The sequence below is a fragment of the Chrysemys picta genome, chromosome 12, assembly GCF_011386835.1.
Source record: "Chrysemys picta bellii isolate R12L10 chromosome 12, ASM1138683v2, whole genome shotgun sequence".
Lineage (NCBI taxonomy): Eukaryota > Metazoa > Chordata > Testudines > Emydidae > Chrysemys > Chrysemys picta.
In genome coordinates, this window is record NC_088802.1 from 41,101,558 (window position 1) to 41,125,540 (window position 23,983).

General features: G+C 42.6%; 2 protein-coding genes across 4 annotated transcripts in view; both read left to right on the forward strand.

Annotated features, from left to right (window-relative positions):
* Positions 1-2,566, forward strand: part of MXRA7 (matrix remodeling associated 7) — a 48,557-nt gene extending 45,991 nt beyond the window's left edge. For both annotated transcript variants that reach the window (XM_005297545.5, XM_005297546.5), the window contains exon 4: positions 2,148-2,566. In XM_005297545.5, coding sequence (XP_005297602.2) covers positions 2,148-2,262 — 115 coding nt within the window. In that variant the 3' untranslated portion in view covers positions 2,263-2,566. The remainder of the gene's footprint in view (positions 1-2,147) is intronic.
* A 4,713-nt stretch (positions 2,567-7,279) lies between these two features.
* On the forward strand, positions 7,280-15,866 carry LOC101952591 (circumsporozoite protein-like). 2 transcript variants are annotated; one of them, XM_065563390.1, is made up of 4 exons: positions 7,299-7,438; positions 7,532-8,887; positions 9,123-9,220; positions 11,736-11,870. In XM_065563390.1, exons 1-3 carry the CDS (start codon positions 7,369-7,371, stop codon positions 9,155-9,157), a joined length of 1,461 nt encoding a protein of 486 aa, XP_065419462.1. In that variant the 5' UTR covers positions 7,299-7,368; the 3' UTR covers positions 9,158-9,220; positions 11,736-11,870. The 2 variants fall into 2 exon arrangements, with proteins under 2 accessions (XP_005297601.2, XP_065419462.1); XM_005297544.4 differs by lacking the exon at positions 9,123-9,220 and having other exon boundaries at positions 7,280-7,438; positions 11,736-15,866.
* Positions 15,867-23,983: the final 8,117 nt, after the last annotated feature.

Genomic DNA, 23,983 nt, shown 5'->3' on the forward strand with positions numbered 1-23,983 from the left:
GGATTTTGATTGTAGAACAAAGTAATTGGCACAATAACTGCTGCTGTTTGCTAAGCTCTGCTTTTTCAGAATTCCATTTCCCCTGCAATGTTAAAGCAGGGTGGGAAATGCAGCTCACTTGTCACCACTTCTGATCAGTATTCGTGTTTATCAGTAGATGTAAGGAACACGCACAACCCTTCCAGTTCCAAGTTGTGCTTCACAGATTGAAAGCTCCTTTGTTCACCTGTGACTATGGCCCATCTCCTACCATTGATTTTGTTTTTTAATGTGTGTGAAACAACAGAGCACAGCACTGATACATCAAAAAATATTACCTAACCTCCCTTCTTTCCCTAGAGAAGACAGAAACAGGTTCAATTTGTGTGTGAAACAACAGAGCACAGTGGAATTGCTGTTGATGGATCAGTGCTGTGCTCTGTTGTTTCACACACACATTGAAACTGTTTCTGTCTTCTCTAGGGAAAGAAGGGAGGTTAGGTAATATTTTTTTATTGGTCAAAGAAACAAGCTTTCGAGCTACACAGAGCTTTTCACGTCTTTTGTCTGCTCTAGACATTTATACCACTCCCATCGCCACAACTTCTAAGCAGCTTCCCCCTTAAGTTTTAAGCAACCACATTCCTAAAACTGTGATTTCACTACCAAAAAAAGGTGTATTTCTACATCAAGGTAACTAACTCAAGATAACTATCTAGATGTAAAATCCTAGTGGAGGGGAGGGAGGAGGGTGTTATAGGATCGACCTCATCTAGCTATATTGACTTGTCTCCAGTAGGATTTTACATTGATATTACTATCTTGATATAATATCACATCTTTTAGTGCAGTGAAGACATAGCTTAATGCTGGCTGAGTTCTGATCTTCCATCTTCCTGTGCTTGTGAGATTGCCACTTGTAATATCTGCTTCCCAGCACAACCTGCAGAGACTCATTCCATGGTGGTATCGTCACCATGGAGTAAAACAAAATTCTCATGCTTTCATTTGTTAGCGAAAACTCTTGCTGCAAACTCGCCCGTTGTCTGTCTCGGCTGCGGCAAAAGAGTCCCTAGAGTTTATCATCAGGGCCGGGTGCCAGAATATCTGGCAGGTAAGGAAGGGACTTGTCAGGATAGGTTTGGCAACTGGAATGAGATTCTACTACTATAGACAGGAGGGCTGGCTGTGCCAGAAGCAGAGAATCCTAGGAAGGTGGGTTTTGGGACGGCAGAGAGTTAAGGCCAATCTTCCATCCACGGTCAGCAGCCTGCTTCAGGGACCAGTGATGCTGAGAGGGTTTGAATCTGTGGACAGCACCAGCTCTGCATTTCTGACCTGCTGTGGGTCAACAGACTCTGTTCTCATGGGGGATGGAAGGGCAGTAAGAGCTTTCACGTTTAGATAATAATAGCAAAGCCTTGTTCTGCCCTTGTTACAGTCATAACACCATGGCTCCTTGAGTTCTTATAATCCTAGGAAGGAGAGCCAAGGACTGCGTGTAATAGGTGGGAAACTTGCTGCACTCTCAGGGAGACTTGCAGTGAGACCACATCAGTCCTGTAACCAATCCCAGCTAGTAATGAAACAGTACTCTTTCCTCCTTCCCCCTAAAAAAAATTAGGGGTATGTATAACAGAATATGTCCATGTTCTAGGTTCAGGGCCAACTCCTGATGCCCATTACTCAACACTGGGGAAAAAAACCTAGTAAACCCCAATGCTAGACTGACTTCTCTCTGATCACTCATTTCCCAGTAGCAGACTACTTGTGTACACTTGAAAGTTGTGTACAAATGGCTTGTGTACACTTGAAAGTTAATTTGGATTAAGGTAATATTTAAAGTGCAATAACTATTTTAGCATAACTCCATGTGTGGACACTTATTTCAGAATATAAGAGTGTCTGTAGACAAGCCCTAAAACAGCTCAAAATAAGGGGATATGTCTTGGAATAAAGAGTTAGATAGTGTGTGTGTGTGTGTGTGTGTGTGTGTGTGTGTGAGGAGTGGGTATTAAGGATCAAATCCTGCTTATTGTATAAGTGCAGGTTTGCTGAAGTCAACAGGACTTGTAAGGTGAGCGTCCTGTCTCATTTGACTCCATCATTGCTATTCACAGTGCCTCTTGGAGAGTGGCTATTTCTCCTTTTACTTTTCTTCTTGACAGGGTTCAGAGAGAGCAGCTGACTGCCATCTTCAGGCTCATGAAGGAAAACAGTGAGACTTTTGGAGAGATGTCTGAAGGAGATATGAAGGAGCAGCTTAAACTTTATGACATGTAGGCTCACAGCCACTACAGTCTATGGCCTGCCTGCTGCCTCAGCCCCTTATCATTCGACACTGGAGACTGTAGTGCTATAAAACTGTCACTAAATACATAATCAGTTTCATATTTTGGATGGTTTGCAAAAATGTATAGGCCTCTTTGAAATATTTCAAAGACTTGTAATTTCTGTCCCTTTTTACTGGTTTTCCTAAAGGAGCTATTGCTGTATTTTCATCTCATGCAGAGATATTTCAACTCTTTCTGGCCAGTTTGTAAGAGCTAGACCGTACCACATGGTGAAATTTGTAACTGTATTCTGACTATGCTTTGTAAGTACGTATTTCTTCACTCTGATCCTCCATCGTCTTGGTGTCTAAAGGAATCTGAGTAAAGTAAGACCACAGCTGCTGCACACTCTAACATGGATAAAATGGGAGTGTAATGAGGAGTTCACTTGCCCTTGCAACAAATCAGCCAGAGACCTCTTCTGAGTGCAATCACCAGTGCTTTTTATTTTCAGTGTCAGTTCCTACCACCTTCTGTTTATAGTCTGCTCCCAACCAGCAACCTGGGGGACAGCTAGTTTCTCCAGCCACCAGGGATGCACAGGCTTTGGCTTTCCCTCCCCCTTCACTTCCTGCCTGCCTGCCAGCCTTATAAAGCCCCCTGGCTAATGAGGCCTGCAGATGCTTCTTTTCTAGCAATTTGGCATGGCCTACTCAGCCAGCCCCAATGAATGCTTCTTAATTGGAGCTGGGCTAACAGGGGCCTGGCTCAGGACCTCCTGGCCAGCATCCTGTTACAGGGAGGTTACCCTTTTAGGGTATATCTGCACTGCAGCTGAGAGTGTGCTTCCCAGTGTGCATAGACAGACACACACTAGCTTGAGCCATGGTTATACAGGTAGCAGCTTGGGCTAGCCACACAAGTACAATCATGTTCAACCCTCTCAGTACATACTCAGGCAGCTAGACTGAGCTACTTGCCTAGGCCACCACAGCCACACTGCTATTCTTGGTGCACTAGTTCAAGCAGAGCTAGCATGTGTCTGTCTTCCCACGGTGGAAAATATGCTCCCAAATGCAGCATATACACTTAGGATCATGCATATTGATTATTCAGACAGTATGGGGCTGATATCACATGATTCAGCGAGTTTTTTTGGCTGGAAACCAGTGATTCTGAAGGAGGATAAAGCTACCAGGAACAATATGTGAATAACTTTTGTAAGTACAAAAAGAAGAACAGGAGTACTTGTGGCACCTTAGAGACTAACAAATTTATTAGAGCATAAGCTTTCGTGGACTACAGCCCACTTCTTCGGATGCATATCCGAAGAAGTGGGCTGTACTCCTGTTCTTCTTTTTGCGGATACAGACTAACACGGCTGCTACTCTGAAACCTGTCATTTTGTAAGTGCATTTTTGCTGTCACCCAGACCAAGTATCTCCTTATGGGTATATACTGCATCTATAATCACCATCAAAACCTACGTGGAACAGAATGTTCAGTCGAACTATAAAAACAACAAGGAGTCTGGTGGCACCTTAAAGACTAACAGATTTATTTGGGCATAAGCTTTCATGGGTAAAAACCTCACTTCTTCATGCAAATAACTTTTCCATTCCAGTTTGGGAAATTTCATTCCCCCCCAATTTGCTTCTCCATAAAAGTGTGTTTTTTTCACTGCATAATGCAGCAGCAGAAAATGCCACTTCCATTAGAATTTTTGAGTGGAAGCAGGACAGTGGCCATCTTTGAAAATGATCTTTGGTCAGAGGCAAGAGGATGGGAAGCACAGTGAGAAACTGATTTACATCTACGTCATAGTCCTTTGTGAGACAGAGTGAGGGAGAGCAGGTTTTAGATTTAGTTAAGGTAGAGTGTAGGTGGAGCATGGGGGTCAGGTCAGTTGATGTAGCTGATGGTGGAGGAGAAAGGGCAGAATGTCCAAAGTTTGGGAATACTATTCCTTGGATGAAAAATGGGCTTGTAATGTAATATTCAGTGTGGATCCTATATTCATCCATGGTCCTGGGCCTCATGTAAGGAACAGAGCACACTTCAAGAACACATATAAAATGGGGTATTCGGTCCTGGTGCTGGGTGCCCAGCCATGCTCTGCCAAGAAAGGAGAGCCACCAACATAGATGCCAGCAGGCAGGAACACATGTTGCAGATTGTAAGCTTTTTGTGGGAGAAACTGTCTTTGTTCTGTGTTTGTGCAGCCCCTAGCACAATAGGGCCTGGTCCATGATTCGAGCTCCTAGGTGCTATCATAATACAAATAATAATAATAATTAATAAAGGGGCATCAGCATCAAGAGGGGCTGAATTAGTTCTCTCACACTCTGGTTCCCGATCCCATTGTTTATTAAATAAGTAGCTAAATCTAATGCATTGGTACTTGGATTAGGAATCCATTCCAGTTTCTTATATCCTTTAAGGGCAAGTCCCTTCCTCCTCCACACCCTACCCTTTCAAAACAAGTCAAGATGGTTCCTGCTGATCCTCTTGAGTGCATAGGCTCTGCCTATCAGTCAGCCTGAAGAAATACCACGTAACTTCAACCAGGTAACAAAACCCATTGGTAAATATACTGCCAAAAGATGCATTGAAATTATTAATAGGAATTACCATGTCCAATTTGGATTAAATTTTCCTTGATGCAGAATGTTTGTGGGAAACTCCATTTTGGGGAAGCTCTGTGAATTCACAAAAAAGGGCATGTTTCAAATGTGTTTTATTTCATGATAAGTATTTTGAACAGCTCTGGCCAGACGTTGGCACTTTTAGTTCATCAAGAAAATTGTAGTGCATTCCATGTATTTGGTATGCACCAGTTTCTCTCTTCTTTTATGAAATATTTTAAATCCCTTGATATTAGGGGACATTTCCTAGTTTATGCCACTGCTGATGTCACCCAACATTCATTTAACTTCTTCCAGCCCCATTCTAAGGAATAATCGCTTTAAAAACTAAAATTTCTTTATAGCCATTTAGTTTGAAAAACCATCTCACTAGCAGAACACTTCTTCACCACGTATACTCCATAATACAATAACATGTAACTTTTTAAAAACATCTTGCTTTCTAATTTTTTTCACTTGGGTGGAGGACTTGCCTGCAGGCATATTTACTACAAGATCATGCTGGCTTTACCATGAAATCATGGTTTAATTTGACTTTCATGTCTGAAAATCCTGTAGTTTCAGGATTATTCCTGTCTTTTTTTGTTTTTTTCCTTTACATTTGGGCTGCTTCTACACAGGTGGAGTTCTGAAAATCTCCTAACAATACACTATCACTGATGACAGCAATGGTAGAAGCACCAGCGTAGACCATCTGCTGGCATTTTAACCCCTGTCCTGTCTAACCCTGTTTAGTGGTAGATGACATGGGTGGTTAAAATTCCAGCAGTGGTTGTGTAATGGTGAAAGATTCTCAGAAATTTGCCAGAGCTAACAAGGCCCAAATGTAAAAAGAAATGAAGCCAATTAATCTACGATCTCCCTGAACTACGCTAAGAGCATAATAGTTAAAGGGATTGTGGGACTAGAACGCTTTGCCAGTTTAATGTTCAGTTTCTTAATGTGTGGGGAAAACAGTGTACTTTCTTAGAAAGCTTTAATAAAGATAAGCCTGTTGTACATCTATTTGATATTAGTTTGTCTTGTAGAATAGAAACACAAAGTCATTTTGTGTGCAAGAGTTTGAAGGTACAAAAACTTTAGGGAAATTCCCTTCTTTAATAAACTGACTACAAGTTTCCTCTCCACTTCTGATCCATCAAAAAGGGTGAGTCTACACTGGGAAATTTACCAGAATTACAATACCAGTATAATTATAGCACTATAGTTATACTAGTATAATTCCTCATGTAGACACTGTTATTAGGAAAAACAATAGCCCCTTTCTCCTAAGCGAAATCGAAAAAAAAAGCCCACTGTTCTGCTGAATAAATGTCCTCACAGGGAGCTAGACTGGTATAAATATAGCAGTATAATTATACCAGTATAGTAATGCTGGTAAATTTTCCTGTTTGGCAAGCCCTCAAATCCAGAGATGGGAGTTCAAGGAATGGCAATTCCCACTTGACAGGCTGTGGGCTCAATATTACATATTTTTTTCTTTTTAAATCTACAGGCCACCTTTCATTTGGTTACTATTGTTGAAATGTATCTGTGTAGGGTATGACAGGTTAAAGGACACTGTTAACTTAAATTTTAAAAGAACCAAGATTCCACTATTGCAGCCACTTTAGAGAGTGTACCCCAATTCTTTTTTAACTAAATAAAAAATTATATGTTTTTTTCAGCTCCTGTGTTGATGTTGATAAGTTTTAAGCAAGGAAAAAACTGATTAGCTGATCTCGTTTTATACTGAGACTGTATAAACTCTTTGCATCAGGAACCCTCCTTTGGTTATGTTTGTACAGCACCTAGCACAGTGGGAAGTTATCCACAGCTGAGGCTCCTAGGCCCTGCCACTATATAAACAATGAATGACAATAGGTATGGGAAACAACTCAGTGTACACAGGCGGATGGCAAACAGATTAAACATGCAGCCTGCCTACGAACTGCAGTGACACCCTGCCATGTGAATCCCCGTGTGGCTGCTATGGGAACGGAGAACCTGGTCTGTCACCATGGCAACCCCGCCTGAGACCCTGTGTTGCTGCCATGGCAACACCGACCTGCGAGACCCCTGGGCGCCCCGACTTCACACAGGCTGTGGGAAGATGCCGTCGGGAAGATCGAAGGCACGCAGCCACCACTGGGCATGACTGGCTCCCCTTTCCCAACTGAGTTGTGACTTTGGTTTGAACTATCCCTGGCAGGCTTCCGTGGTCAGCCCGCGCAGCAGGAGAAGGACCCAGCTAGAACAGCCCCTAAATCCAGTACAACGCATGCGTGTTCGCATAGCCGCTCCGGACGAAAATATGTCTTGCCTCCGGAAGCGGCTGCGAGAACGGTTACGCACCGCGCGTGAGCCGTTTAGGACGGCTCTGCGCGTGCGCCTACGCGGGGCTGGTGACTGATGTCCTGCTTTGCGCATGCGTAACATCTGTATATTATCGCTCTAAACTCTTACCATGCGGGGACTCAGGGAATGCCCGGATGGACGCGGCCGACGTTGCCCCGCGCGTTATGCGCATGCGCAGTGTCAAGATGGTGGGGCTGGATATGGGTAAGTGATAGCTGAGTAAATCCCAGCCAGGCATTAGGCGGCTGGCCCGGCCCCGCCCCGCGGCTAGTTCTCACCCTCTCTCCCTTCTCTCAGATTTCAGGGACCGGCAGCTGAGGCGGCGGCAGCAGCAGGTGCTGCAGCAGCGTCAAGGTAACCAGGTCTGGCGCCTGCCCCGCGGGGCCCGCTGCCCCTCAGCCTGGGCCCCGTTCCAGGGCCAATGCCAGCAGTCGTGGCCAGTCGCTCGCAGGAAGAGAGCGGCCGGCTCTGGGCAGCGGGGATGGCAGCCGCGGCCAAGGACGGCAGCCGCCCCCAGGGCGAAAGGGAGCGCGGCATCGGGCCCTAAGGCTAAGGCGGCTGGAGCGGCAGACCCCAAGGTGGCTGGTGGGAGCGTGGGGGCAGGGAGCGCGGTGGGCCCAGCAATGACAGCGGCCTCAGGCGGGAGCGCAGCGGAGACGGCGGCGGCCCCAGACCCCGCGGTGAAGGTGGCAGGTGGGAGCGTGACCATGGTGGTGGCAGCCTCGGGCCCCATGGTGAAGGTGGCTGGCGGGAGCGTGACCATGGTAGCCCCGGGCCCCCCAGCAAAGGTGGACGCTGGGAGAGTGGGGGAGATGATGGTGGTGGGTTTGGGTCCTGTGGTGAAGGAGGCTGACCGGAGCACAGCGGAGACGACAATGAAGGTGGCTGGTGGGACGGTGACGAGGACAGCAGCAACCTCAGACCCTACGGTGAAGGTGGCTGGTGGAAGCCCAGTGACCTCAGGCCCTGCGGTGATGTTGGCGGCCTCAAGCTCTGGGGCGATGGGCCCTGCGGCGAAGGTGGCCAATGAGATCATTCAGTCTCCCTCTTTTGGGTCACAGGCGGCCATCCCACTGCCAAAATACAACAGTGGGGTATCTGTATCTACAATGGAGCCCAACAGCAGCAGCACATTGGCTTTCAAGGGTTCTGTGGTTTCAATGGCAGCCACAAAGAGACACAACAACAACAATGTCCCTGTGTGTGGGACTCCAGCAGCCAAGCTCCTCAAATTGCCTGGGCCTGATGACAACCATAGTCCAGCCCTTTTGGAAGCCTTCAAGGCTGTGGTTGCAGCTGGTGGGAGTGGCTGGCTGGACCCAGTGGCAGTGGCTGCAGTGAAAACAGAACTGGAAGTGGGCTGCTCCTTTGAGGAGGACCTGGGAAGCGGGAGCAGAGAGACAAGTGGCAAGAGCAGTGAGCCACAGCAACTCACCTGGACCCCCACCCTACTTGTGACAGAACGCAAGAGAAAGAAGAAGCCTATTAGCCAGGAGCGCACAACCTTAGTGAACCTTGTACCATGCACTGAGGATAGGATAAAGGAGCCTAAGCCCAACCCCCTGGGATCAGAGGACCAAGCAGAGGCCTACAATATGGAGCCCATGTTGTCATTTTTCCCACCAGATTCCCACATTAGAAGCATGGTACCAGGTGAGTGGAGTGGGAGGGCTTCAACCTATGGAATTCTATAATGCAGTCCGTGGCAACAGAAGATGTTGAGACTGTGGGTTCCAGGGTATGATGCTTTATCTTTAGAGGTAGTCTGAAGATCATTTGTGTATATTTTCCTGCTTCTTTATGATGTATGGTAGAAAAACCCTAAAAAGAGATTGATATAAATATAATGGTGTGGGAGAAGTAGAAATGATTCTATGATTTTTTGTAGATCCCTGTTTCACCTGGAAGACTATGGGTGACTAGAAAAAATTAGGAATAGGACATTTGAGAAGCCAGGCAACAAAAACCATAATTAACTGATAAGAGGTAGTGTTTTTTATTTATTTTTTTATTCAGACTGTTTAATATTTCTCATTTTTATTAACACTTTTTTTAACTCAAACATCTGAGAATCCATTAGGAGAAAATAGATCTTAAATTATGGACTGAGGGAACTCCAAGTTCACATCTGAGGCTTCCAAGGAATCCTGGCATATTGCTGACTCTTCCTGCCCCCCTCCCACTGCTACCCCTTCCCCATCTCCACATTGGCCCTTCAGTCTTCCTCTCTTCTTCTTCTTCTTCGGTAGTGACTCTTCTTTTTTGCTTACATGACTGGGGTACTTTGTTACTTTGCAGCCTCTAATGTCTCTGTGGTATTACCACCATAACAGTGAATGAGTGGCAGGGAAGATGTTGCTCTGTAAGCAGTAACTAAATAACAGAAAATCTTAGGCAGTTTGGATTTGGAGGTGCAGGAAATATAAACTACTAACTGTCAAAAGAAGTCATGCTGTGAGCTGGAGATTACTTGTATGCAGTGTCGTTGTAGTGGTTTCGGTCCCAGGATATTAGAGAGACTCTCTCACCAACAGAAGTTGATCTAATAAAAGATACTACCTCACCCACCTTGCGTCTCTGGAGGTTACTTGACTTTCAGTGAATGAAGCAATGGCAAGGAACTGTAGCAAGGAGTGCATTGCGGCTGATTCGGAATGAAAAGGTGGAGGTGAGTGAGACAAGCAAAGACATCTAATGTCCTGTGGATTCTAATTTCACATCTAGGGGAAAGTGAGCCCTCATCCTGATTGCTCTTTTGGAAAAATGTAATGTATTTGGAAATCATCTTAATGCTAAAACAAAATTATGCCTTTCCCCTTCTGATTTTTTCAGTATCTTTTGTTATTTTCTTACCTGAGGTTTTGTGACTTAGTCTTTCTCTGATGCTTGATTTCAATCAGGAAATGTGGGAATTGTAGGAAGTAGTGATGGAAGTCATCTGTTCAATCATTTAGTTTACACACCTGCTACCTGACTAGGGCGGGATTGTTTGCTACAAGACTTTTTCCCAGTGCTGTCTATAGGTCTGAATATCCCAGTCGATGGAGTTTCCACTTCCTGGTGGCAACATATATTAGGCTGTGCAATAGGGAAGTATTTTCTTGTATTCAGCCTACTTTTTTAAGCTTTGTTCCATTCTTTGCTGCTGTTCTTGAATTGAGGTAATGGCCAGAGGCCTCAGTCAGGATTGGGTCCCTGTTCTGATCCATTCTGTACATACCCATGGAAGATGGTCACTGTCTTAAGTGTTCACAGTCCCCATGCACTACTGTAAGTTATTTATCTTCCTCCTTAGTGTTTATATCCTTCACATATTTGAATTGCTACTTCTTGATTGAGTACCTCTTGTTGTGACTGAGGGGTGATATCTGTGGTTGGCTGGATTTTTCTTTCTTTTTTTAATTCCATGTTCTTCCAATTAAGGCTCTTCTTTCTTTTCTCCTTCATCTGTTTTTGACAACCTTTGCTGCTTCCTATGTCTCCCCTTCCCAAACACTGCTCCCTTTCCTCTTTGTGCTCACATACATCCATGTATCCAGTTGTCCCTCTTCCAATTCTTGCTTGTATTGTGGGCAGAATTGGAACAGGAGTACTGATAGCAGGCAGAGTGTGATTTGAGAGTGAGTGACTGGAATTAGCATGTGCTCTTGCAATATGAGGACTGCTGTCCTGCATGCATTCTACTGATGGGATATGAGGAATTAATACAGAAAAGCAGGAATGTTCTGTGAAAATCTTTGCTTAAACTTGGTCATGGCAAGAAAATCAGTTGAGTGACCCTATAGAGATTAACAGCCTGAACAACATGGTATGAAGAATCATGAAGGTGACCTCTTTCCCCCCCCTCCCCCACCTCAAAAACAAATTGACAATATTGTGCATCTTGTGACATATGTGACAGTAGGAATAGGATTTAATTCAAACTCTGAGCCTATCAGTGAAGGATGTTTGTGGGGAGTTTGCTTTGAGCTTTAAGGGAAGTAAGGTGCAATTTAAAGTATAGCTCTAAGGCAGGGGTCGGCAACCTTTCAGAAGTGGTGTGCCGAGTCTTCATTTATTCACTCTGATTTAAGGTTTCGTGTGCTAGTAATACATTAAGGTTTCGCGTGCCAGTTTTTAGAAGGTCTCTTTCTATAAGTCTATAATATATAACTAAACTATTGTATGTAAGTAAATACGGTTTTTAAAATGTTTAAGAAGCTTCATATAAAATTAAATTAAAATGCAGAGCCCCTGGACCGGTGGCCAGGACCCGGGCAGTGTGAGTGCCACTGAAAATCAGCCATAGGTTGCCTACCCCTGATCTAAGGGAAACCAGCCTGCTCATCATGGGGTTGGTTTTTACTCTTTTCTTTGTTATAGTTTGGTACTTGAAAAACTGTCACACTTATTAGTTTTGGATCTTTATAGTTTTCAGTCAGCTAGGACTGGGGTTCCTGGGGTGGTGGGATATAGACCTTATAGGGTCTGTAAAATTAACTGTATGGTATTTTATTTTTAGGTGGTGATAACTTTATGCAAGCTGAACCAAAGGAAATATGGATTTGCGGCCATTCTGTGATTTTGGTGACAAAGAGGAGGGCAAGCACTCACCCACATGGGCTGCAGCTGGGTTTCCCAAGTTCGAGTGCATTTTTGTATTGGCATGGCATACAGGCAATGCTGTGGGATCAGCTCTTGCCTCTTCTTCATGAAATTTATTATCTCAGGTCTTTTCCATCAATTATAGTAATTCACCTTGGGGAAAATGATCTTGTGCAACACACCAGTATGTCACTTATTGTCAAAATGAAAAATGACTTGGGCATCCTTAGAAGGGCCTTCCCTGATGCCCATATAATTTGGTCTTCACTGTTGCCAAGGCGTTTTTGGAAAGGAGCCGAAAAACCAGTGAGTATAGAAAAGGCACGGAAGGGGATTAACAGGGAAATGTCCCATTATTGCAGTGAAAATGGCATAATGTTTTTGAGACATGATTTAATCACTTACGATAAGCCAAACATGTTCCTGCCTGATGTAGATGACTTGTCTGATGTAGGAGCTGATGTTTTTACAGCAGATTTAAAAGGGGCCCTACATTCCTGCCTGGGCTTTGGTAAAGGCTAATCTGCTTTTGTCTGGGGAAACGAATTTTTCAGGACTGTTCCATGACATCCCATCTGTGCACGGGAGTCTAGGATTTGAGGGGCAGGGAGGGAGATGGTCATACCAGTTGAAAGTTAAAGCTTCGTTGCTTTAAACTGGCAGGAAGGAGCATTTTGCAGTTGCGTCCACATCCTGTTGTCCTTGGCAAGTTCTTGATGTGCCGGAAGTTAAGGTGGGTTTGGGTTGCCCACCCATGGAGTTTCACAGGTCTGTCAGGTCTGTGCACAAAAGACTGTAGTAACTATGGAGTTACCACCCCCCCTTCCCCTGTGAAGAGGGGAGACTGGACAGATACATAACCTCTGAGCGAGTTAATGTTCATTGTGTTAATTTTGTTCATTTTGATCCCTCATAGCAGTATTCTTGTAGACAATAAGATGTAATTCAGGATTAACGAGTTTCAGATGGCTCGTTCACATATTTCTATCTTAAATTAGATGTGTGTGGAATAAACATTTTGTTTAAGGTGTGAGTGTGTGTATATACACACGTGCATACACCATAACACATTTAAATGTAAGTGTGCAGCATGGTATGTTGTCTCTTATGCTTTGGTATAATAGACTGTAATTGTTGGAAAGTTATGGACATTAGCAGGGCTTTGGACCAGATCCTGGAGCTGGAGTGTGGAGCAGCTCCGGAGCAGTGGAGCTGCAGGTTTTTGCCTGGAGCTGGAGTGGAGCCAGAGCACAGCTCCAAAGCCCTGGATATTAGGGCTCTGACTAAACAGACTGTTTCCAATTATTCATAGAAATATAGGGCTAGAAGGGACCTCAAGAGGTCATCAAGTCCAGCCTTCTGAGTGCTGAGGCAGGACCATCCCTCTGTTCTTAAAAAACCTTCAAGGATGCTGATTCCACAACCTCCCTTGGAAGTCTATTCCAGTGCTTAACTACCCTTCTAGTTAGAAAGTTTTTCCTGATAACCATCTTAAATTTCCCTTGCTGCAGATTAAGCCCATTACTTGTTGTCTTACCTTCAGTTGACATAGAGAACAATGTAATCACTGTCTTCTTTATAACAGCCCTTAACATCGTGGAGGACTGTTATCAGGTCCTCCCTAGTTCTTTTCTTAAGACTAAACATGCCTAGGGTCTCCCCTTCTCTTCCCTCCTCCCCTCCCCACCCCACCCCACCGTTCAGATTTTCCAAACCTTTTATCATTCTTGTTCTCCTTTGGACTCTTTCTAGTTTATCTACATCTTTCCTAAAGCATGGCACCCAGAACTGATACAGTATTCCAGCTGAGGCCTCTCTAGTGCCAGGTAGAGCAGGACAATTACCTCCTGCATTTTTTATATATAGCACTCCAGTTAATACACTCCAGAATGACATTAGCTTTTTTCACAACTACATCACGCTGTTGACTCATATTCAGTTTGTGATCCACTACAACCCCAGATGGTTTTCAGCAGTACTGTCACCTAGTCAGTCATTCCCCATTTTGTAGTTGTGCATTTGATTTTTCCTTTCTAAGTGTAGTACTTTGCATTTACCTTTACTGAATTTCATCTTGTTGATTTCAGACCAATTTTCCAGTTTGTCAGTCATTTAGAATTCTAATCCTATCCTCCTACGTGCTTCCCAGCATGGTATCGACTGCAAATTTTATAAGTATACTCTCCACAGCATTTTCCATGTTAATGAAAATAGTGAATAGTACCAGACCCAGGACTAACTCCTGCGGGACCCCACTAGATTCATCCCTACCAGTTTGACAGCAAACCATTGATAACTACTCTGAGTATGGTCTTTCAATCAGTTTTATACTCACCTGATAGTAATTTCAAATAGACCACATTTACCTGTTTTACTTATGAGAATGCCATGTGGGTCTGCGTCAAAAGCCTTACTAAAAATCAAGGTATATCCTGTCTGCTGCTTTCCCTCATCCACTAGGCCAGTAACCCTGTTAAAGAAGGAAATTCGGTTGGTTTGGCATGATTTGCTATTTCTTATAACCCTGCTATCCTCTAGCTGCTTACAAATTGGTTAATAATTTGTTCCAGTATCTTTCCATGTGTGCAAGTTAGGCTGACTGGTCTATAATTCCCTGGGTCCTCTTTGTTCCCCTTTTAAAAGATAGGTACTATTTTTGCCCTTCTCCAATCTTCGAGTTATTCACCCAGCATCCATGAATTCTCGAAGATACTTGCTTACGGTTATGAGGTTGCTTCAGCTAGTTCCATAGGTACAATAGGATGAATTTCATCAGGACCTAACAACTTGAATACGTCTAACTTATCTAAATGTTCTTTAACCCGTTCTTCACTATTCTGGCTTGCATTCCTTCCCCTTTGTTGTTAATATTGTGACCCAATACTCAACACCATTAACCTTTTTAGAAAAGACTGAAGTGAAATAGGCATTAAACACTCAGCCTTCTTGATGTTGTCAGTCATTAGCTCTGCTTCCCTGCTAAGTAGAGGACCTACACTTTCGTTTGTCTTTCTCTTGCTCTTCATGGTTAATCCTGTGTTAACACTAACAAGTACATAGGGCTCGCAAGTATCCTCTATCCTGTTCTCATTTGAATCTAGCTTCCATCTAGTGTCTGACTAGTAACGGGACGCTGATTCTGTAACCTGCTCTGCAATAGAGGTTTTGACAAAACTGGCTTCCTCACCATCAGTTGCTCTGCAACCTGTCCTCAAATAACACATTCATTTCTGGCTATACTCAAGAACTCTACCTTCCAGCACACTACTGGCTTGGATGCTGACCTGCAAACAAATCACTTACCTCTTTGTGCCTCATCTTACCATTTCATAGTCCCATTTCAAATTTACCCATTTACCTACCTCAAAGGGTTTGTTAAAGATATTAAGTGCTCAATAGCTAGGGATTATAATTTTTGTGTGTGTCTGTATAAGAACACATAACTAGTGGGAATTTTCTCATGAGGGTCCAGTGAGAAACTTTCTCTTGTTTTGAGATCATTTATATGAATAGCAATCAAAGAGCTGACTGTTGAAATGCCATCTAATTCTTTCCCTATGTTTGTGTTAAGCCTACAAGTCATTGCTTAGAAGGATCAGAATAACACTGTTGATGGTATACTGGCCAAAACACATGTGTATGTTTTGTTTATTGAGTGGTTTATACTGAGAGGTCATCAGACTGGGAATGGCAGTAATTCCACAACTTCCTGTCTTTGCATGGGAGTCTGGAATGAGAGTGAAAGGGGGTTGAAATACCATAACCTTAATTGCCAGAAATGGGCAAGAAGAAAAGTTATCCATGTTACCTGTGAATCTTTTGGAAGACATGAGGTGGAAGATTTGGGGTAGTCTAGGAGCGCCTCTCTAAGGCAAGGCTGTAATAATGATGGAATCTCCCAAGAGTGGAGAAATTGGCTGATGACCTCTTCAATTGACTGTACATAGTTGTTGAGCATTTTTGTAGGTGGAACATATTTGTAATGTGAACAGCACTGTAACTTTTTGTACATTAATAAAGCTATGATTTTTGTGTTCTTCTCTTCAAAGCTGTGATATATTTGTATGCTTTGGTGAAGTGCCTACCAGTGTTTAGCTTTCTGCAGAATAGCAAAACCTTGCATGCATTTTGTTTTGCCTTTGCAACCCAAAAGTTAACATGGCGGGGAGAGCTGTTCTCATTGTGGGGCACTTTTAAGTAAAATTCATTACTACTTCATAAAGATTATAAGCAACATACCCTGGTGTTCCTATGATCTTCAGGTAGAACTGACACATGCTTGCAATTTTTCCACCCACCCCTATTTGGTTTCTATAATGGCACTGGCAGAATGCCACTCTTGATGTCTGTCAGTGACACTCAGAAATGATGATGTAATTAAAATTTAATTTTGTCAAACAACTTAATTTTTCTATAGTATGAAGTGAAACTTCAGAGTAGTGCTGAGTAAAACTTTTAATATAGCAATTAAACTGCAAGTATTTTTTCCCTATGCCTGTGCCCGGTATCTCTATGAATAAGGCTTTATAGGCCTAAATGTCAGTGCTCCATAATGATTAATATGGTAGTAAAAGTAATTACATGGTATATCTTTGTAAATGCTGTGGTAGCCTTTCACTCATTAGCTTGTACCAGCCTCTGTTTTTGAGGGTTCTAGTCTTGGCTAGAACTCGCATGTGGTACTGAGATACTACCATCATTTTTATATGCATACCCAGAGAAATGGGGTTCTCAAGGAGTTAGCCCTTTTTTCCTCTGCTCCTTTTTCAAACTAGCATGATCAGACCATTCCCCTTAAAGGGTGGATCATTGGTAATAAATACTAATGAATGATGCTCTGTTGGCTGTCAGGTGGCATTAACAAATTATTATTTTATTGTATTGTTTCCTTCTCTTTTGTCCCTCCCCAAAGGCCGAGCAGAGAATTTAAAAAAACAAACAAATTGAGGGCAGTGTGATACTTGCTTTACACTGATGTAAACAGAGTGCATTTTCATTTACTTTAATGGAGTTACTCCTGACTTGCACAGATTTGTAAGGGCAATCAGGCCTTAGAGATGCTGTTAGGTCATATAGTTTGACTTTCTGCTGTGTCTAGGTGACAGTTCTAACATCTCAATAACATAATTGGCCCTCTAGCACAGGGAACAAAGGCCAGTGGTGGCTTCAGCTTTCCAGCTCTGGTCTTTGCCCATGGTTATGTTGTCATTGGTTTGGGTGTATTTAACCTTTAAATTGAACTTTCAGGATGGAAATGCATTACATTTGATTGTTTAACAGAAGATTGATTCCCTAGAAATATTCACTACATACAAAACAGATGTGGGGAAAAGGACAGTGTTACTGATTTAGGCCAGAATTTTCAAACTGGATGCCTAAATTTAGGTTCCTAAATAAGAGGCTTGCCCCCACTTTTTTTGCTGTTGTAGAACACTGAATTTTGTAAAATTACCTGTATTAATGAGCTTCTATGGAGTTAATAACATTAGCCTTTAGTAAAATGTAGAAAGTGAGTTACCACTTACCTCTTCTTGTGAAGCTGTATGCAAATAAAACTTAATTCTTTTGGTTTATACACAAGTCAAATAACAAGTTTGTGTTACTCTTATGAACTGCTGTATTCTTTTCTATTTCTGAATAAGTCTTTGTCGTCTTATCTGGTAAGATGCACTTTCCCATGGGTATATAGCATCAATTTTTTGTTGAGTGCTTGCATTTACGAGGGAAGGTCTAGAATATAGTTTTCATTGTCTGAAATAATGCTTAAAAGTACATAGAGCTTTTATCTGTAGGTTTCAAAATACTTTGCAGAGATGGGTAAGTATCAATAATGTATAGAAAAGAAGGGGAAACTGGAACATCTTTATTAGTGCGTATATGTATATGCTGTATGTATCACTTCTGTTTGATTGTTGCTAACAATTTAATAGCTTGATCTTCAAAGACAATATGCAAAGAAATAAATCCAGAGATTTGGCTTTGTTCCTATAGTCTATTTTCCTGGAAACTACATAGGGAATCCATGTTGTCCCATAGTCCTTGTCTATGCACGATTACTTGTAGGATACCGAATATGGATATGCCATGCCCTTGGTGAGGACCTGTGACATTATCCAGGATACAATCTGGACAGATGGACAGCTGTGTCCCCTCAGATCACCAACCTGGGTTGTCTTTTACATTGTTGTTCCTGCCGTGAGCATAGAGGAATGGAGGAGAGAGGTAATTTGTGTTGTATGTGTTTCTCTATTCTTATACCTTTCTCCCCTCCTTGAAGGTCATCTCCAGCTGGGGTTCAGGGGGCAGCCAATCTGTTTACACAGGAACCCCTAGCTGTTTTCCATTGCTAATATGTAAACTTCTCACACCTTTCTTCCTGCCAAAGAATGGTCACTTAACTAGGTGATAATCCACTTGACTTGGTTGGCTTAAGCCACCTGGCTTAGTTGCTGGTTTGTCTTTTGTTTCTGAGGAACTGGTTTGTGCCTGCTTTTCTAAACTTGGAGCATGTTACAGCCGTGTTATACAGTAGAATCTTATACTTTACATACAATGTTGATACACCTATTTTACCAGGACAATAAAGTCCAGCAGATTGAGTTGTCAAATGATACCTCACAAGGCATACTTTGTACAAAATATATCATGGGCATGTAAAAAGAATGGACATAGGGGTACAGTCTGTCACAGGGTCACTGCATGCATAGGACCCGATCCATAGTCCACTGGAGTTAGTAGAATTTGACTTCAGTGGGCTTTGGATCAGGCCCACAATCAGGTAAATCTGTTTGAGATGGCCATTGGCTAAACTGTTCTCTTTTTCCTCTTGTGTCAATTTAGTCTGCGATAGCCTTGGAAAGCGCTTGGACTGACCGCTTTGGAAACAGACCTGTTGACAGAAAGCTGCATCTGGAGCAGTGCAAGATATGCCATGCCATCGCCCCAGTATCTTGTTGGATGGCATCCCCCTTAAGATGCTCCCCTTCCCTGCAAGTGATGTTTCCTTTGCATTGGGGCTGCAAAGAGGGAGATACAGGAACTCTTTGCACATTGAAGATTCTCCCACATGGGGATTTGGCAGCAAGGGACTTGTTGTGGATTTGCACTCCCTGAGTGCTGCAAAGGCAGAGGTTAGGAGCAGAGAATCTGCCCCTAAAACTTGAAAGGATCCTAGTACAATCATGCTGTCAGAGCTATGGCCTACTGGCCATAAGTTATGTAAAACTATATGTTGAGGTAACTAGACATTCCCAACTTTCCTGATCAGTTTGATCAAATTACCAACAGTCAACTGCAACTTTGCCTGTTAGAGGAGAATGCAGCTGGATCACTAGGTAAGAAATACTCGGAACAACATTTTGGCATTTTGTTTGGCTGCTCTATGAAATTAACCATTTAGAATTCGTCAAGCAATGAATGGAGATTGGAATGATCAAGTTTGAACTGATCTCTGCAAAATGCATTTTATCAGAACAAAATAGCCTAGGACATGGAAAAAAGTTGTAATGAACTCAGGACATAAGCCTGCTCTTCCTTTTGTAGGGTGTTTTTTTTTTTTTTTTTTTTTAAGGGAGAGTTCTTTTGGTAAAATCACCAGTGTTTGAAAGCCAGAATTAGAAAACTTGGAAGTGTGGGAATGCACATCTGTGGCCACTCAAGCAACCTTAACTCTACCCCTGTATCCCGCCAACCTTCCATTCTCTTCACCTGTTGTACTTAACGAGAAAGATGGAGAACTTTTAATGCAGGGCTTTCAAATGAAGGTGGTTTTGATGAGGACTAAGTTCACAGCCAGTGGCTGCAGACATCTTAAATCTGCTCCTGTTTGCCGAGCTGTGGAGTGCATGGGTTTGGTTTTGTACAAATGTATCCAATATGAAGGTGTGATCTGCTTCCTGCAGTGGCTCATGTAAGCCACTTAACTTTTCGTCTAGTGTTTGTAGTTCTAGGTACAGTAATCGTGCATCTATGCTAGGGGTCAAAGTAAGGCATTCTTTGGGGCATTGGGTAACTTTCTGAATATGATCCGTTTCAGTGAAGAGATGCACTAGTGCTCTCTGCTGGCATATGGCCTTAAAGAAAGCAGGAGCCATTGTAGATGTAGCCATATGGCTTTCTTTCAGTCCTCCTAGACTGGCATTTGAGTGCCCCATATGAGTTTCTTCCTGTAGGCCACACCACTGTGTTTTCCGTCTGCTGCCTTCTCTCCCACACTCTCTCATTGTGGCAATCTGCATTTAAGGCAAAAGGAATGTGGATGGGATTTTGAATAACTTCCATTAAGACGTTCCTCAGAATTAATCAAAGGCAGCACTTCTCATTACGATACAACAAGCTAAAACAATGAGTTCCTAGGCCAACCCATTTTGGAGTTATGATGAGCTAAAATTAGTTCAAGAAGTCAGATCACTTTTTTTATTATTGAAATCCTCATATCTCCTAAACACCATATCCAATTTTACTCCTATTTTCCAGGGTTCTAAGATCATAATCTGGGGGGGGGGGCAAAAATTCACACAGTCAAAATCAGATCACAGGTAAATTCGCCATACTGTAGTAATTAGGATTGTAGTATACTATAAGTTATAGTAGTTTTCAGTCAGTTACTTCACTCTAATTAGGTCTCTAATCAGTCCTTTTATTTGTAATCAACAAGATTAGGAAAGATGTAATCATTGTTCTAATTGGTAATCAGACAATAAGAAAATGCATGCTATGTGTAGCTAGCAAGTTGCAAAAGCAGCACTTGTTTTTCATCAGTATTAAGAGGTTATTACCAGTGCCAAAGACTCATTCATTGACAAGGCAGAAGGAACGCACCAGGATTGAAAGAACAAAAAAGCTTTTCAGATGCTGCAATGTTAATTTTATAACCTTATCTGTCTAGTGTTTTTTAGACGGTTGCTGATCACTGTGGGGTTTGAACATGGCAGTCCTGGGAAAAATATTAGGACTGCTATTAATCCTTTTATCAACTATCTGGATTTAGTTTCTTGTCTCAAAGATAAGATTTATATGCATTATGACTGATTTTGTGGATATGATCTCTTCTGTAAGTCCTCTCTAAATGTCAAATGGAGGAGCCAAGTTATTAGCTTATGGGCACGTGCACATTTCCAAACTACATTTGTGGAAACAACACTGGGCAGTAGGAGTCTACAATGTTCAAGGTAAGTCCAAAAGATGAAAAATGAAGCATTCCTATTTATAGAAATGTGGTTCTTCCCCCCCCCCCCCCCCAGCAAATGTGTCGTGTGTCCCAAACTGTGAATCCCTGAGTGTTCCCCAGAAAGCAAGTGCTAAGGTTGTGGGTTGAGCTGAACATACAATGTAAGGCAGAATATAGAGTTGCTGTTTGGATAAAAACATCAGGTGCAGAGAAAACCGAGATTAAATTGTGACAATTATAATGAAGTTGGCACACACATTCAGGATAATTCTGAGGACTAGAATGTCAGTAAAGAGGAGACTAATCTGTACAGGAGAAGATGGGAGGGTGCCACCAGGTTATCAGGTGTGATGAAAGGAATTGTTTGGGTATAGATAATCTCCCCTTGCATTAACAGAACTGTGGGCATCTACTACAGACATTCAAAACAGGAAGACCGCAAGAATTCATGCAGTATTCTAACTGCCCAGGTATCTGTTGGGTATTGAGCAATAGCAAAAGATTCCAGAGTTCTGCAGGACGAAGCTATGGTGCAGAACATAGTTTTCTAGCAGACGAGAAGCAATCTGAACCCTGTTTCTTATTGAGAGGCAGGCACTGCTTGAGATCATAAGATTAATGGGGAGTGGACACACAACCCAATGGAACATAAGTTAGAAATACAGAAAATTAATATCAAACACCAACAATTTTATTATTTGCATTAGCATAGTGCCTAACAGAGTCCACAACTCAGATTGGGTTCCCATTGTACTGTACACTAAAGGGAAAAGCTTTCACCAGAACTTAAGTCCCGAAAGAGACTGGCTCCTAGGAGCTGAAGTTTCAATGGAAATCAGTGGGACTTGAGCGTCTAAGTCACTTGCACTTTAAAAATTTGACCCAGTGCAAACACGTAGTAAAAAATAACCTGTATCCCAAAGAACTTAGTCTAGCTAAATATCCTTGAGGAGCAACAATTAAAAAATATGCAGAGAAAAACAGGAATGTTGGAAGAGGCTTGGAAGTCATGATGGGCATCACTACAACCGAGGTTTTTCTAATGTGATGTGGTTGCAAAAAAATTAAAAAGGCCAGTGCAATTTGGGCTGCATATAGAGACACATCAAGCCTGGTCTACACTATGGGGGGGGTGGTGTCGATGTAAGATACGCAACTTCTAGCTGAAGTTGACATATCTTATTCTGGCTTACCTCCCATCCTCACGGCGCGGGATCGACGGCTGCGGCTCCCCCGTCGACTCCACTACCATTGCTCGCTCCGGTGGAGTTCCGGAGTCGATGGGGAGCGCGTTCAGGGATCGATATATTGCGTCTTAACGAGACGTGATATATCAATCCCCGATAAATCGATAGCTACCCACCGATACACCGGGTAGTCTGGACATACCCCAAGAAGCTGAAGGTAACATTTTCTTATACATCTCCAGTGCAGCTGCACCTGGAAATGGCCTTTTCACTTTTAGACAGCTCAGAGCCAGCAAACTGGTTGGAGTTTAGAGAAGGACAGTACAAATGATTAGGGTGCTAGAGGTGTGACTTGGATTAAAAGGTAAATGTGTCTAGCTTTTACAAATGACAGCTAAGGAGGAGGTGACGTGAGTTAACAATTATTTGAGATGAGTTTATATATTGTGGTGCACAAGAATAGAACTATGCAATTGAGAGGGAAACTTGCAGAATTGTAGGAAAAAATTCTGGATTGTGAGACACTTTTGGATTATGGATAGTTTTGTAAGGGAAGAGGTGGAAGCACTAGCACTTAAGACTAGGCCAGGCAAAGCATTGGACCATGTACTGTAGAGAATAATCGGAGATTGGCAAGGAGACCACCTGGATATTCTAATAGGTCTTTTCCACCTTTATCTTCTATGCATTGATGTATTTAGGGAGATGTGTTGTGAAACTGGGGAAGAAATGATATTTGCTTTCATTTACTATAGTCCAAAATGAAGTGTACTCAATCTTGTCTTCTGCACTTGGTTTTTGTACCCAAGCCCCTGTGCCAAATAGTCATGACGACACAAGTTTAACCTCTGAGAACTTTATAGCCTATCACAAAATGAAGCCTGTTAAATAAAAAACTTGTCTCAATAAAATCTGATGGAAATTTTATGTTCATCTCCACTATAGACTTAACATAGTAACTTTGTGAAAGCTGTTTAATTAAGAAGCCTAATATTTACAGGGCCTCATTTCAGAGGTGTTGAGGGTCCACAACACCATTGGAAATTGATGGGAGTTGTGGATGGTTGGAGTTACCAAAAACCAGGTGCATGTTGACTTAGAAATATTAAATGCTCCCATTGAAAAACAGTCCTCTTCTGGACTCCTGGTTCTTAAGACTTATACCCAGGACTGCATCTATTTGTTTGTTTAGTGCCCAGAACAATGGGGCCCAACTTGGTTGTGTCTTTTAAGCATTCCCATAATGTAAATGCTATCCTTCCAGGTGAGAAGGATGGGTGCACACTAGAGACCATTGCAAGCTGGAAAAACTGGGAATAAGTATCCACAACTATGGGACATCCCTTTTCCATCAGGTAAAATGGAATCCTGTCCTTTCCATGTGCTTTTCTCCCTCAAGTAGTAGATTGGGAAGGCTGTCGTTGAACTGTTCTATGGGTAGTTAAAGAAACGGAAGTATCATGTGTTTCAGATTTTGAATGCTCCCAGTCACTGGCACTTGTTAACTACCAAACTGTACTGAAAATGACAAATAAACTAATAAAAGATAAATATCTTGTATTTAGTCCATGTGTCTCCTTATTTCCATTTCCAAAGAGGCAGGTAAACAAAAATAATTTGCGTTTTCTGATGGCAGCAGCCTGTTGACTTTATTGGCTGTGAGTGTGGTTTTTATATAATAGACCAAACAATTTGGGGGCATTAGGAAGGGAAAGAAGTGAAGAAGCCAATCACCTCCTCTTGCAGGGAAAGGGAACCCGTAGGATCTCACTGCTGTCCCAAAACTGGCAGTGCTGACTGTGGGGGCGG